General features: G+C 43.9%; 1 protein-coding gene across 1 annotated transcript in view; it reads right to left on the minus strand.

Moving 5' to 3' along the window:
• Positions 1 to 15,996, minus strand: part of OSTF1 (osteoclast stimulating factor 1) — a 68,784-nt gene that overhangs the window by 38,464 nt on the left and 14,324 nt on the right. Inside the window, exons 2-4 of the mRNA XM_077249029.1 lie at positions 4,585 to 4,631; positions 4,203 to 4,253; positions 2,454 to 2,517 (exon numbers count right to left, since the gene is read on the minus strand). Of these exons, the coding sequence (XP_077105144.1) occupies positions 2,454 to 2,517; positions 4,203 to 4,253; positions 4,585 to 4,631 (162 nt within the window). The remainder of the gene's footprint in view (positions 1 to 2,453; positions 2,518 to 4,202; positions 4,254 to 4,584; positions 4,632 to 15,996) is intronic.

Raw genomic sequence — 15,996 nt, forward strand, 5'->3', positions numbered from 1 at the left:
CATAAAAACACATCATGTGAACATAGCCTTAGCCTTCGTGTTTTTGGAACTTTTATTCAGATGCTTCTATGGTTACTGGAGAACAATTATAAGCAATCCATACGCTTTCACACTTGTATTGACATTTACGACAAATGTATGCAGAGACTAAAAATTTGACCCATATTTTTCAAAGCTTCTGCAATTTGCCTTGGCATGCCGGACACAGCCATTTATCACCTTTGCTTTGTGACATGGCGCTCCAACATGCTGCAAAACATTGTTCATCACTACACTGCTCCTGGATCGTTGGTAGAAGCTGATCTTGGAGGATGTTTAGATGCCATTTCTTCATGGCAGTGTTCTTGGGCAAAATTGGGAGCGAGTCAACTCCATGGATGAAAAGTATGAATGGTCTTATGATGCTTTACTGTTGGCATGGCTCACCCCAGTACTCTGCAGTCCAGTCTCTGTACTTCCTGCAGAGTTATTTTCTCTGATGAAGCCCCCTTCAGACTGTTTGGGACATCTGGATGAATGAATATAGGGAGAATAAGACGTGAGCACTATCATGAGTCCTGTGTCATGCCAACATTAAAGTATACTGACACCTTTCACGTGTGGGAGCTTTTCATCATCAATGGAGTGGTCTCGCTCGCAATTTTACCCAAGAACATTGCCATGAATAAAGAGTGGCATCTAAACATCCTCCGAGATCAACTCTGTGATGAACAATGCATTTTTCAACATGACGGCGCAATGTCACAAGGCAAAAATGATAAGAGGCTCAATGAACAAAGCATAGTAATTTAGGGCCCTTGGACAGGAACCTCCCCAGATCAAAATACCCTTGAGAACTTGATCAATTCTCAAAAAGTTGGAGGACACACAGAAATAGTGATAAACTTCAAAGCACTGGTTAAGAATGGGTTGCACAAATCAGAATTTTGGCCAGAAGCTGATAGCCAACATGTCGGGCCGAAGGGCCGAGGTCTTAAAAAAAATAAGAGTCAACACTGTAAATATTGAGTCTTGATGTATGTCAATAAAAGTGGAAAAACATCTAAAAAAGGCTGTAGTAATAATAAGAAAAACTGATCACTATGGATCAACAAAAAAATATGCAAAATTAGGCAGGATTATACTAAAATGTTGCATTTGGATCGGTGGCTACAAGCCTAAAGTTAGCCACAGACATGACATAAGTACTGTTGCCATCTCCAGTTGCACCATAACCATGTCTGTTGGATTTGGCCAAGGAATAGATATCAATTTGTATAGCTAGATGACAAATCCGGAATTACTACAGTCACATCTAAAAAAACCACTCCAATAATGAGAGCATCACCACTGTGAGGAGGAATACATTTTAATCTGCCCATTTCTGCATTTTAAAAAGCTGAAATGAAGACTTCCTCTTTAACCCAAAGACATGAGCCAACATCAAGGCTTCCTATACCCTCCCTAGTTTCTCCTGCTGCCTAACTGCTTGCTCTGCAAATCGTTCTTAGTGGGGAAAATCAGTCTTCCTCCTTTAAATGTATAAGTTGCAGCTCAGTGTATGTCCAGTCTTAGGCTGTCCACATTGCATTTGGGCCACATGTTACTGAATCCTTCAGGGCTTCTGACTGAAGCCATGAAAAACATGATTCGAGTGTAATCTTTAATGAGGCAAATGAGTCATTATGTCCTCCGCCTTGCCTCAGTTTTGGTAGGGTCTGCCTTATTGAGCCTCGGAGCACCAAAAAAAAAAATCATCCCACATAAACTCTGAACATTCACACTTGGCAAACACATCAATGCCCTAAACAAACAGGGGAGAGCTTTGGTCTATATGTGGGCGCTATATAAGTAAATAAAAGAAAAAAAATGCTGATTACAATGTAATGTCTATTGCTAGTAGTACATCACCGAGATTTCAACATCTGACCAAACTACAACGAAACTGTGAAAAGCGAGCTGTCAAAGTGCTGGGACGTATGGTAAGCCGGCGGCTCACAGGAGGAACAAGGTACATTTTCTCTTGGCTCTCAGGATTTCAGTAAGATGACCGGACAACAGTGCAATGCTACTAACCTGCAGATTAACCCCATATCTGCACATTAAGTTTATTTCTCCAAGCAGTCTGCGGCTTTCAGTAACCTTTCAGTAAGGAGCAAGTGGTGGGTGTAACCACGCCCCAGTACTGACTGACAGCCAGCTTTGCTCTGATTGACTGCTGAGTGATTTCGTCCCGACTGCCAGGCTTTCAGCGCAGTGGCAACACAGCTTTACGACGCCATAAACCTGCAGAGTAACCCCGTATCTGCAGGATAATAGCATTTGGAACATGACTAGTTCCCTAGAAGATTACAGAAATAATTTAGAAGTCAGACAAATACCCATATTTTGAACCCACAGAAAACAAAGGGGACATAAAATCTGCAATTCTTGACCGGCCCCAGTATGATGAAGGTGGCACAGAAAAATCTTACCATAATTACTTGGTATGAGCCCAGTTTTTCCTTTACAGGTGCCCTTCCACCAATTTGTATCACTCTGTGAAAAAGAGAACAAAACAGAAAATAACTCCAAATAAATCAAACTTCTGTGAAATCATACTGTCCACTTAGGAAGCAACACTGTTTGACAATCAATTTCACATGCTGATGTGAAAATGGAATAGATGACAGATGGAAATTATTGGCAATTATCAAGACACCCTCAATAAAGCAGTGGTTCTGCAGGTGGGGACCACAGACCACATCTCAGTACCAATGCTTTCTGGCTGATGTTTTGGTCACTTTTGAATGTTGGTTCACATTCTGGTAGCATGAGACGGACTCTACAACCCACCTACAACCCACACAAGTGGCTCAGGTAATGCAGCTCATCCAGGATGGTACATCAATGCGAGCTGTGGCAAGAAGGTTTGCTGTGTCTGTCAGCGTAGTGTCCAGAGGCTGGAGGCGCTACCAGGAGACGTGGAGGGGGCCGTAGGAGGGCAACAACCCAGCAGCAGGACTGTTACCTCAGCTTTGTGCAAGCAGGAACAGAAGGAGCACTGCCAGAGCCCTGCAAAATGACCTCCAGCAGGCCACAAATGTGCATGTGTCTGCACAAACTGTTAGAAACAGACTCCATGAGGATAGTCTGAGTGCCCGAAGTCCACAGATGAGGGTTGTGCTCACAGCCCAACACCGTGCAGGACAATTGGCACTTGCCACAGAATGCCAAGATTGGCAAATTCGCCACTGGCGCCCTGTGCTGTTCACAGATGAAAGCAGGTTCACACTGAGCACATGTGACAGACGTGACAGAGTCTGGAGGTGCAGTGGAGAGCGATCTGCTGCCTGCAACATCCTTCAGCGTGACCGGTTTGGCAGTGGGTCAGTAATAGTGTGGGGTGGCATTTCTTTGTGCTAGCCAGAAGTAGCCTGACTGCCATTAGGTAAAGAGATCAGATTCTCAGACCTCTTGTGAGACCATATGCTGGTGCGGTTGGCCCTGGGTTCCTCCTAATGCAGGACAATGCCAGACCTCATGTGGCTGGAGTGTGTCAGCAGTTCCTGCAAGATGAAGGCATTGAAGCTATTGACTGGCCCGTCCGTTCCCCAGACCTGAATCCGATTGAGCACATCTGGGACATCATGTCTTGCTCCATCCACCAATGTCACGTTGCACCACAGACTGTCCAGGAGTTGGTGGATGCTGTAGTCCAGGTCTGGGAGGAGATCCCTCAGAAGACCTTCCACCGCCTCATCAGGAGCATGCCCAGGCGTTGTACAGTAGGGAGGTCATACAGGAACGTGGAGGCTACACACACTGCTGAGCATCTTTTGCTTGTCATGAGGCATTTCCACTGAAGTTGCATCAGCCTGTAATTTGATTTTCCACTTTGATTTTGAGTATCATTCCAAATCCAGGCCTCCATGGAATATTCATTTTGATTGACATTGATAATTATGTTTTATTGTTATGAACACATTCCACTAATCAATGAATAAAAATTTGCAACTGGAATATTTCAGAGATATCTAGGATGTGGTATTTTAGTGTTTTCCTCCAGATGTAGTATATTATGTATATCCCCACATACGGTATATAAGTTTTCTCCACCCACATATGGTATATATATTCCCCACCCCCACATACATACATTGTATATGCATGTATTTTCTTACTCAACTGTATAAATCTAGGAAATGAGTCAGGCGGAGATTGTGGGTGAATGACACACTTACCATATCTGAAATGTAAAGAATATCCCCTTCATCAAAGTATAGTTCATCAGGCTGAAAATAGAACAGACAACACATCTAAGCTCAATCCTAATACACCTGGAAACTGGAGATGAAATTATCTAGTTGCTGCTGCCCAGTAAAATCTATTCTGAGAAATATCGTATTTGTTAGACCAGTATACATTCATTCTTTCCCATCACCCTGACATGGTGGTTTTGTGACTGAGGAAGCCACAATCTGTTCTTGTTCTATATTAACACTTAAGATGCCATCACTCCTCTGACCTGTGGCCCATCTTAAGCAACTGAACTCTTACAATGCTAATCCTAATCATTTCATAAAGAAGGAGAAGAGCAGCGATGAGAATGCAGATGGTGCATACCGTTCTAGGTTCAAATGTGTACAGCGCCCGGAACACTTTCACTTGCCCTGCAAAAAGAAAACAAAATAGAAACATTCAATAAGTAATCATTCAATCAAGGAAACCTTTTGCAAGTTTTAATTAAATGGCACGTGGACCAGCTGTATAGCAAATAGACGACAACGACCTAAGGGGATATACCAGTAGCAGATAAGTCAGGGCTTCTTACTACTTGTAAATGAGTGGTTTTCCATACAAGAGGCTGTGAAACTATTGCTCCAGCATTTTCTTTTTACTATTCGACAATTTTATTCTGTTCTTACCAATAAGAATTGCACAAATATTCCCTAAAATGATCCTGCTCAGCTAAGGACTGGCATTTGCTTCAACAACAGTAATTGAAAGGGATTTAACTGTCCTGGTCAACCCCTGCTTAATCAATTCAGTGCCCCACAGAAAATAAAAACAATGTATACGTAGTACAACAATGTACGTGCCGCAGAGGGATATGACAGATTGCTTTGTCTCGGGACCGCTGCAGTGGCCGCAGCCAGGAATAGGAGCATTGCTGGAATGGCACTGCTGCAGGATCCGAGAATATACAGGGGGCCTGAATGGATTAAGGCAGTGGTAGTCCAGTAGCAGACAACTCCTTTAACCCCTTTCTGCCAGCTGACGGAATAGTACGTCAGCTGGCAGATCCCCTGCTTTAAGGTGGGCTCCGGCGGTGAGCCCACCTTAAAGCCGCGAAATGTCAGCTGTTTTGTACAGCTGACATGTGCGCGCAATGAGCACGAGTGGAATCGCGATCCGCCCGCGCCCATTAACTAGTTAAATGCCGCCGTCAAGCGCTGACAGCGGCATTTAACTAGCGCTCCCAGCCGCGTGGCCAGAAGTGCTCGCACCGCTGACCCCCATCACATGATCGGGGGTCAGCGGTGCATTGCCATAACAACCAGAGGTCTCCTTGAGACCTCTATGGTTGTTGATGGCCGATTGCTTTGAGCGCCACCCTGTGGTTGGCGTTCAGAGTACACCTGGATTTCTGCTACATAGAGGTGATCACCTCTATGTAGCAGAGCCGATCGAGTTGTGCATGCTTCTAGCCTCCTATGGAGGCTATTGAAGCATGCCAAAATTTAAAAAAAAAAAAGTGTTTAAAAATATATAAAAAAATCAAAAATATATAAAAGTTTAAATCACCCCCCTTTCGCCCCAATCAAAATAAAACAATTAAAAAAAATCAAACCTACACATATTTGGTATCGCCGCGTTCAGAATCGCCCGATCTATCAATAAAAACAAAGGATTAACCTGACCGCTAAATGGCGTAGCTAGAAAAATAATCAAAACGCCAGAATTACGTTTTTTTGGTCGCCGCGACATTGCATTAAAATGCAATAACGGGCGATCAGAAGAACGTATCTACACCAAAATGGTATCATTAAAAATGCCACAAAAACGCAACAAATAAGCCCTCACCTGACACCAGATCACGAAAATTGGAGACGCTACGGGTATCGGAAAATCACGCAATTTTTTTTTTTTTTTTTTTGCAAACTTTGGAATTTTTTCCACCACTTAGATAAAAAAATAACCTAGACATGTTAGGTGTCTATGAACTCGTAATGACCTGGAGAATCATAATGGCAGGTTAGTTTTAGCATTTGGTGAACCTAGCAAAAAAGCCAAACAAAAAACCAGTGTGAGATTGCACTTTTTTTGCAATTTCATCACACTTGGAATTTTTTTCCCGTTTTCTGTTACACGGCATGGTAAAACCAATGGTATCGTTCAAAAGTACATCTCGTCCCGCAAAAAATAAGCCCTCACATGGTCATATTTACAGAAAAATAAAAAAGTTATGGTTCTGGGAAGGAGGGGAGCGAAAAACGAACACAGCTCCGGGGGTGAAGGGGTTAATAATATCCCTTATTTACAGTACTAACCACAGAACTATATTTTTTCTTTTAGGATATGTGCACGCACTGAGTATTTGGATGTAGAAATTTCTACATTTCTTGGCAGGAAAAACACTGGGGCAAAAACTCCTATTTTTGCATGCGTTTTTTCATTCATGTTTTTCCAGCGTTTGTGGACAGAAATTAATGCTATATAGATAGCAGATATACAGTAGATAATAATAATAATAATAATAATAATATTATTATATAGACAAAGACATTCAGGCAGACCTAACTGCACAACTTCCCAACATATTACAAAATTGCACCCTGTGGAGCTTATTGGATAACTTTTAATGATTAAATAAGGTAAAGCAGACAGCCAATACTAGGCTGGGAAGGTCCCTTTTTATCGGGCCCTTCCCAACTTAAAATTATCAACCCGCAGCTGCCACCGAAGTGGTAAATCACATGAGATGCTTCAATTCTGGAGCTTTGCCTTAGCCCTTTCTGATTGCCCTGGTGCATTGGCAATAGGGGTAATGGGGCTTGGGGTTGATGTCAGCTGCGAATTGTCCAAAGCCACAGCTGACATAAAAGCCATGGTGTTCTTAATGAGAGGCATCTATCAGACAGCTTCATTACTAGTACAGTAAGTTAAAAAAAAAAAAAGTTCTCATGCAGGCCCAACATAGTCGAGCGCCTCCCACGACGTCCTCCAAATCAGTCGTTCAAAGCCTATGGAGGCTGATTCTGAGGCCCCATAGGCTTTAGCAGCAGCCATTTTCAGCCTATCGCTATCTGCAAGACCTGGCGTCTCTGAACATCAGTAACGTTACTGCTCTAAACAGTCACTGAGTCGAGGAGTGCAGCAAAACCCAGCGCCTGTACGGAGTGGTGTGACATCAGTAACATCACTGCTCTTCAGAAGTTCCTGCTCGTCTGTGCTCTGGACTACATTGGATTCCATGGACTACGTCACACCTGGGTGGGAACTTTTTCTTGTTAATAAAATGGTGAACCAGGGAAAGTGTAAGGGAATGTTTATTTAAAGATTGTATGTATTTTTTTTTCTTTTTACTTACTGGGTTAGTAATTAGGGTGTCTGATAAGACACCTCTCCATTACAAACACCAGGGTTTGAGGTCAGCTGTGTTTTTGGACAATTCACAGCTGACATCAACCTTCAGCACTGTTACGCCGATTGGCACACCAGGGCAATCAGGAAGAAAAGGGAAAAGCACCAGAATTGGCACATATAATGTGAAGAGCAACTTCTGGGGCAGATGCAGGCTAGTATTTTTAGGCTGGGACAGGCCCAATAACAAGAGATCTTCCCAGCCTGGTAACAGCTCACAGCTGTCTGCCTTATCTTTGCTGCTTACCAAAACTGTAGAGCAACCCACGTTTTCTATGGGATTAAGGTCTGGAGACTGGCTAGGACACTCCATGACCTTAATGTGTTTCTTTTTGACCCACTCATTTGTTGCCTTGGCTGCATGTTTTGGTCATTGTCTTGCTGGAAGACCCAGCCACTGCCCATTTTTAATATCCTGGCGGAGGGAAGGAGGTTGTCACTCAGGATTTTACGGTACATGGCTCCATCCATTCTCCCATTGATGCGGTGAATTAGTCCTGTGCCCTTAGCAGAGAAACACCCCCAAAACATGTTTCCAACTCCGTGCTTAATAGTAGGAAGGTGTTCTTTGGGTCATAGGCAGCATTTCTCTTGCGTCAGCATTTCTGATGCACCCCTTCTGAGGAAGAAATGCCGAAACATGCGTTAAGGGGGTCGACTGTTGCAGGCTGGAGCTCTGGTAAATATGCCTGTCTGTATGCCTATAATGAGCGCTTAGATATATGCTTAGTAAACCATATTTGTTTCACTGGCTCTGGTCTGTCTGCTACCAGATGGTTTGGAATCATGATACTATAGCATTATTTCTAATATCCAAGCCGTCTGGTTTGAACCACACACCGGGGACAAGCTCCAGTATCATGTACACTACTGTTCAAAAGTTTAGTGTCACTTAGAAATTTCCTTATTTTTGAAAGAAAAGCACAGTTTTTTCCAATGAAGCTAACATTAAATGATTCAGAAATACACTCTATACATTGTTAATGTGGTAAAGTCTAGCTGCAGACGTCTGGTTTGTAATCTTCAAGTATTCAGGTATATAGAGGCCCACTTCAACAACCATCACTCCAGTGTTCTTATGGTACTTTGTGTTTGCTAACTGTGTAAGAAGGCTAATGGTTGGTTAGAATACCATTGAAAACCTTAGCGCAATTATGTTAGCACAGCTGAAAACAGTTTGGCTGATTAGAGAAGCTATAAACCTGACCTTCCTTTGAGCTAGTTGAGAATCTGGAGCATTTGTCCATTAAAAAAAAAAAAAAAAAAAAAAAAAAAAGAACTTTCATGGGAAACTCGACAGTCTATTCTTGTTCTTAGAAATGAAGACTATTCCATGCAAGAAATTGCCAAGAAACTGAAGCTTTCCTACAACGGTGTGTACTACTCCCTTCAGAGGAGAGCACTAACAGGCTCTAACAAGAGTGGAAAGAGAAGTGGGAGGCCCTGGCCTCCACAGTCACCAGACCTGAACCCAATCGAGATGGTTTGGGGTGAGCTGGACCGCAGAGTGAAGGCAAAAGGGACAACAAGTGCTAAGCATCTCAGGGAAAGCCTTCAAGATTGTTAGAAGACCATTCCCGGTGACTACCTCTTGAAGCTCATCAAGAGAATGCCAAGAGTGTGCAAAGCAGTCATCAAAGCAAAAGGTGGCTACTTTGAAGAACCTAGAATATAAGACATAATTTCAGTTGTTTCACACTTTTTTGTTAAGTATATAATTCCACATGTGTTAATTCATAGTTTTGATGCCTTCAATGTGAATGTACAATTTCCATAGTCATGAAAATACGTAAAAATCTTTAAATGAGAAGTTGTGTCAAAACTTTTGGTCTGTACTGTATAGCATATAGTATATATATAAAAACAGTAAACAGGGTGTGTGCAAATATTGCTCCAAGGTGTGACACTACGGAAATCTCACACAGGGAGAACTTAGCTAGTGCAAACAAATGAGCAAACCAAGGTGCAAAATAAAATAATCACCCAACCATTAATATGTTAAACCCCTTAATGACCACCGATACACATTAAAAACTGTGGCACCCCAGTCAAAAAAATCTCCGGGGTCTTTGCTACCGGGGGTAGCCGAAACCCTGGAGAACATGATCAGGGATGGATTTACTGGTGTCCGATCACGTGATTGCCGTTATTCAGTGAATAACGGAGATCACAGAAAAAAAAAATGCCTGCTGTTTCAATGATTTCTCACTTTTCTGACATGATACCTCCCAATATCCCCCCAGTACCTCTGCCATTCCCCCCCCCCAAAAAAAAAAAAAGTCTGCCAGCCAGTACCTGTCAACAATAGGAAATTTTTCCTATTGGTTCCTTTTGATCACTGTGATGGACTAGCACAGTGATCAAAATAAAAAAAAATGCAAATCAAATCCCCCTTTCCCCCCTAGTTAGATAAAAATTAAAATCAATGTTTTTTTTTTCCATTCTTTGCAGTTGGGCATATGGTTAGGGTTGGGGTTATGGCTACGGCTGTGGTTAGAGTTTTGCTAGCGTTGGAGTTAGAATTGGTGCTTTTTCAAAAAGTTTAAAAAAGAAAAAAGAAAAAACTAAAACTTGAGCACCAGCGATATTTGTTATAAACCCGATGCAAACCAGAGTAGCGAGAACTTTCGCTCAACACTAATGACGACATATTCAATATGACAACCAGATGTTATCAAATTCTGTGTCGTACCTGTGGGTTCAACATGCTCATTATACTCCTGGATAAAATCCTTGAGGGGTGTGGTTTCCAAAATGGGGTCATGTGTGTGAGGTTTCCACTGTTAAAGCAAATCAGGGGGTCTCCAAACACGACATGGCGTCTGCTAATTATTACAGCAAATTTTACATTCAAAAAGTCAAATGGTGCTCCTTCCGAGCCTTGCCGTGTGCCCAAACAGTAGATTTCCCCCACAAATATGGTAATGGCATATTCATGAGAAATTGCACAATACATTTTGGGGTCTGTTTGCACCTGTTACCCTTGTGAAAATAAAAAAGTTTGGGTCTAAAATCAATGGTTTGTTTATAAAGTTAATCGTTTATTTTTTCCTTGCACAATGCTTCAGTTCTTGTGAAGCACCTGAAGGCTATGTGCACACTTTCAGGATTTTTTGCATTTTTTTTCACGGTTTTTCGCTATAAAACCGCAATAAAAAACACATACATTAAGCATCCTATTAGAATGCAATCTGCAATTTTTGTGCACATGTGGCGTTTTTTTCCGCGGCGGAGTTGCATTCCGGAAAAAAACACAGCATGTTCATTCTTTGTGCGGAACCGCAGGGATTCCGCACACAAGGGAATGCATTGATCCACTTACTTCCCGCATGTGGCTATGCCCACCATGCAGGAAGTAAGCGGATCATGTGCGGTTGGTACCCAGGGTGGAGCACAGGAGACTCTCCTCCAGGCCCTGGGAACCATATAATTGTTTAAAAAAAAAAAAAAAAAAAAGAATTAAAATAATAAATCGTGATATTCTTACCTTCCGGCGTCCCCGGCAGCCTTCCCGCTCCTTGCGATGCTTCCCTTCCCAGTGATGCTTGCGGCAATGACCTGTGATGACGTCTGGTCTCGCGAGACCGCTACGTCATCTGAGGTCATTGCCGCTAGGCATTATTGGGAACGGGAGCATCGCGAGGAGCGGGAATGCTGCGAGGGACGCCGGAAGGTGAGAATATCACGATTTATAATTTTTTGTTATTATTTTTAACATTAGATCTTTTTATTATTGATGCTGTATAGGCAGCATCATTAGTAAAAAGTTGGTCACACTTGTCAAACACTATGTTTGACATGTGTGACCAACCTGTCAATCAGTTTTCCAAGCGATGCTACAGATTGCTTGGAAAACGCTAGCATTCTGCAAGCTAATTATGCTTGTAAAAAATATAGTTCTTACCGATAACGGTATTTCTCTGAGCCCATGACGGCACCACGGAGAGAGGGGATCCGCCCACCAAGGACAGGAAACCTACAGATAAAAAGGCGGTACCACTCTCCTGCATCAGTTGTTTACATAGAGAACGATGGGAGACTACAAAAGTTAGTTAGTTTTAACATTACTTAGTATAATTAAGATACCGCGTGCCTAAAATCAAATAATCTATGACACTGTGTTGATGTGTACACCCATAAGTGAAGGGAGGGAATGTACGGGTGCCGTCATGGGCTCAGAGAAATACCGTTATCGGTAAGAACTATATTTTTCTCTGTCGCCCATGACGGCACCACGGAGAGATTTGAATAGATTGTACATTCAGGGAGGGACCACTGCCTCTAGAACCCTTTTACCGAAGGTAAGGTCCGAAGAGGAGATAAGGTCCAATCTATAGTGCCTATAGAATGTGGAAGGTGATGACCAAGTAGCAGCTCTACATATCTGGTCTATAGAAGCTCCGGCCTTCTCCGCCCAAGAGGCTGCTACTGCTCTTGTAGAGTGAGCCTTGACTTCCCCTGGAGTGGACAGTCCATTTGCCGAGTATGACAGGCTGATAGCTTCCGAGATCCATCTCGCTAGTGTGGCTTTGGAGGCTTTTTTCCCCTTTCGGGGACCCTGGAAACACACAAACAGAGAAGCATCCTCCCTACTCTCCCTGGTGGCTTCTAAGTATTGCAGGAGGCATCTTCTGACATCTAATGTATGTAATATTTGTTCCTCCCTATTTTTAGGGTGGGGACAGAAGGAGGGGAGAGATATCTCCTGAGATCTGTGAAATCTGGAAGCCACTTTCGGGAGGTATGCTGGGTCTATCTTTAAAATGACCCTATCCTCTAAGAACTGAGTGTAAGGGGGGTTAGCTGAAAGTGCCTGTATGTCACTAACCCTGCGGGCGGATGTGAGGGCGACCAGCAGGGAGGTTTTGAGAGATAGGTTTTTCAATGAGATTTCATCTAATGGTTCAAAAGGAGATTTAGTCAGTGCTTTAAGGACCAAATTTAAATCCCATTGGGGGGTAACCCTTACTGGAAGAGGTCTAGATCTCCCGGCTGCCCTGATAAACCTAGAGACCCACCTATTTGAGGCTAAATCGAAATTGAATAGGGCTCCTAAAGCTGCGACATGAACTTTTAGGGTGCTCGTGGCTAGACCAATCTCCAACCCATTTTGCAAAAATTCTAATATGGATTTAAGGGGGATTTCTTCCCCTATTTTCGCCCCTGATGATGAAAGGAATTTTTTCCATATTTTACCATATTGCTTTGTTGTGACTGGTTTTCTACTTTGAAGTAGAGTTGAAATTAGCCCCGGAGAGTTGAAATTAGCCCCGGAGAGAATCCTCTGCCTTCTAATAGCTTCCTCTCAAAAGCCAAGCTGTCAAGTGCAAGCTCTTGACATGCGGATGATGGACCGGGCCTTGAGATAGAAGGTTTGGGAGGTCTGGTAACACCCATGGGTCGGATATTGACATTTTCCTCATCCAGGAGAACCAAGGCCTCTTCGGCCAGAACGGGGCTATCAATATTACAAGAGCCCTGTCCTCCCGAATTTTCCTCAGCACTGCCGGAATCAGAGAGAGAGGAGGAAAAGCATAAGCCAGCTGATGATGCCAAGGGATCAGGAATGCATCTACTACTACTGGGTTCCCCAGGGGAGCTATGGAGCAAAAGGAGTCCACTTTTTTGTTCAGGTAGTTTGCGAAGAGGTCTATTTTGGGAACACCCCATCTTTTTGTGATCTGGGTAAATACTGCCTGATTTAGCTCCCATTCCCCCTGTTTTAGGCTGGAGCGACTGAGAAAGTCTGCTTTGACATTGTCGACCCCCTTTATATGCAGGCTTGTTAGGGAAAGGAGGTTGGTCTCGGCTATTTGTAGGATTGACTTGGTCACCTCCATCAGACTCTGGGAACGAGTACCCCCCTGATGATTTAGGTATGATACCACCACCCGGTTGTCCGACATCACCCTGACATGGTGAGAGTGGAGAGGACCCGAGAATTCCCGCAGGGCAAACTTGACTGCTAAAAGTTCCTTCATATTGGAGGATTTGTTTTTTAGTGTTGATGACCAAGGGCCCTGGGCTACTAGATCGTCGAGATGAGCACCCCACCCCTTGGGACTTGCGTCCGTGGTTAGGACCTTTGAAACTGGGAACACCCACGGGACTCCCCGGGAAAGATTTTCCTGCGATGTCCACCAGACTAGTGAGTGACTTGTGCGAGGAGATAATGTTAACCGCCCTTCTAAATGCCCCCCTAGAGAGACCTGTTCTGATAGGATTTGCCACTGGAGGTCTCTTGAATGGAACTGAGCCCACTGGACTGCGGGGATGCATGAAGTCATAGAGCCTAAGAGGGACATTGCCTGGCGGAGGGTTATGGAGGGAAGAGATTGCATTTTTGATGCTAGACCCTGAATTTTTTGTTTTTTGTTCCCCGGGAGCCGACATTCCATTTTTATGGAGTCTAGGGTGAGTCCTAGATACTCCTGGACCTGGGAAGGCAACAGACTGGACTTTTGTAAGTTTATTAGCCAGCCGAACTCCCTTAAAGAGTGCATTACTGTTGTCAGCTGATTTTCGCAATGTTGGGGGGAGGAGCCTATCACCAAAAAGTCGTCTAGATAAGGCACAATCAGGGTGTTTTGTTCCCTGAGATGAGCCATTACCTCCGCAATCAGTTTTGTGAAAATTCTCGGGGCTATGGCTAGACCAAAGGGTAGAGCCGAGAATTGAAAGTGGCGTACCACCCCCCGATGTAAACTGCCAGTCTGAGAAACTTTTGGTGATCTTTGTGTATGGGGACATGGTAATACGCGTCCTTCAGGTCCAGGACTACCATGAAGCATTGAGGAAACAGCATTTTTATAGATGACTTTATTGTTTCCATCTTGAATGCTTGAATCTCTAGACAACTGTTTAGGGCTTTCAAGTTTATGATCGTCCTGTAGGACCCGTCTGTTTTTTTCCTCAGGAACAGAGGAGAATAATACCCTTGCCCTCTTTCTTGAGGGGGAACTTCCAGGAGTACGCCTTTTCCTACTAGCCCGATGACTTCGTTCTCCAATGCCAGTTGTTCTTCCGCTGAAGACCTTGGAGATGTCATCGTAAAGGAGGGACGAGGGTATTTTTGAAATGTCAATTTCAGCCCTGATTCTATTATGCTCAGAATCCAGTGACTGGAGGTAATCCTCTCCCAGGCCGAGAGAAAGAGTGTCAATCTCCCCCCACCTGGGGCCAACATTCATTGGGGAGGCTTTTTGTTATCGTTGGGATTTTTGTTAAAAATGAATCCCTTGTTTTTGTTTTTCTTATCTTCCCATCTCCCTTGGCCTCTCCCCGGTTTTTTACGGAAAAACCCTCTTGCTCCGAAAGGGCTTCCTATAGGAGGGGAAACTCAGAGAGGGAAAAGATTTCTTTTTATCCCCTGCTTTTTCCAGGATGTCGTCTAGGGTGGAGCCGAACAGAAATTCTCCTTCGCAGGGGATGGTACATAATTTTGTTTTTGTTTGCAGATCGCCCGGCCAGCATTTAAGCCAGAGCGCGCGCCTAGCTGAGTTCGAGAAGACTGCTGATCTGGCAGCTAATCTGATGGAATCGGCCGAAGCATCGGCCAGGAATGCCGCAGCCCCTTTCATTACAAGGTATTGAGGATTGAGTCCCGGGATGATTTCCTTTGAGCTGGCCCTCTAGTTGATCCAACCAGATCATCAGGGAGCGGGATGTACATGCGGCTGCTACTGCCGGCTTTAGACCTCCTCCCGCTGCCTCCCAGGAGCTTTTGAGAAAGGCGTCCGCCTTCTTGTCCATAGGGTCTTTCAGGACCCCGATGTCTTCAAAAGGGAGAGCAAATTTTTTTGATGCCTTAGCTATGGCGACATCTAGTTTAGGGGCTCTATCCCAGAAGGAGCAGGATTCGTCCTCGAAGGGGTACTTTCTTTTCGGAGTTAACAGTGATTTTTTTATGGGTTTTTTCCACTCTTTTTTAATTAGTGACGAGATCGCATCATTGAGCGGAAAGGCCCTCTTCTTTCTCTGTTCTAGACCCCCAAACATAATGTCCTGAACCGATCTTTTGGGGTGAGAGTCTACCAGCCCCATAGTGCTCCTCACTGCTTTTATGAGGCCATCAGTGTCTTCTATGGGAAAACAACTGTGCCCCGCCGAGGAAGAAGAGGATGATGATGAAGAAGAGGAATCAGAGGGAACTGAGACTGAGCTATCACTGTCTGTGTCTGATGCCGGAGACGGGGACCTGTGTCTGGTCTTTCTCCGTTTTTTTCCTTTTTTAAGGGATCTAAAGGTGTCTTCGACCTGATCCTTGATCAGGGTTTTTAAATCGGCTGCGAACCCAGGAAGGCTCTCAGATACTGTTTGCTGTATGCATGTATTACATAGTCTTTTCTCCCAGGTAGATGGGAGATCTTCTCTACAAAGGGCACAGATTTT

The sequence above is a fragment of the Ranitomeya variabilis genome, chromosome 1, assembly GCF_051348905.1.
Source record: "Ranitomeya variabilis isolate aRanVar5 chromosome 1, aRanVar5.hap1, whole genome shotgun sequence".
NCBI classification, from domain to species: domain Eukaryota; kingdom Metazoa; phylum Chordata; class Amphibia; order Anura; family Dendrobatidae; genus Ranitomeya; species Ranitomeya variabilis.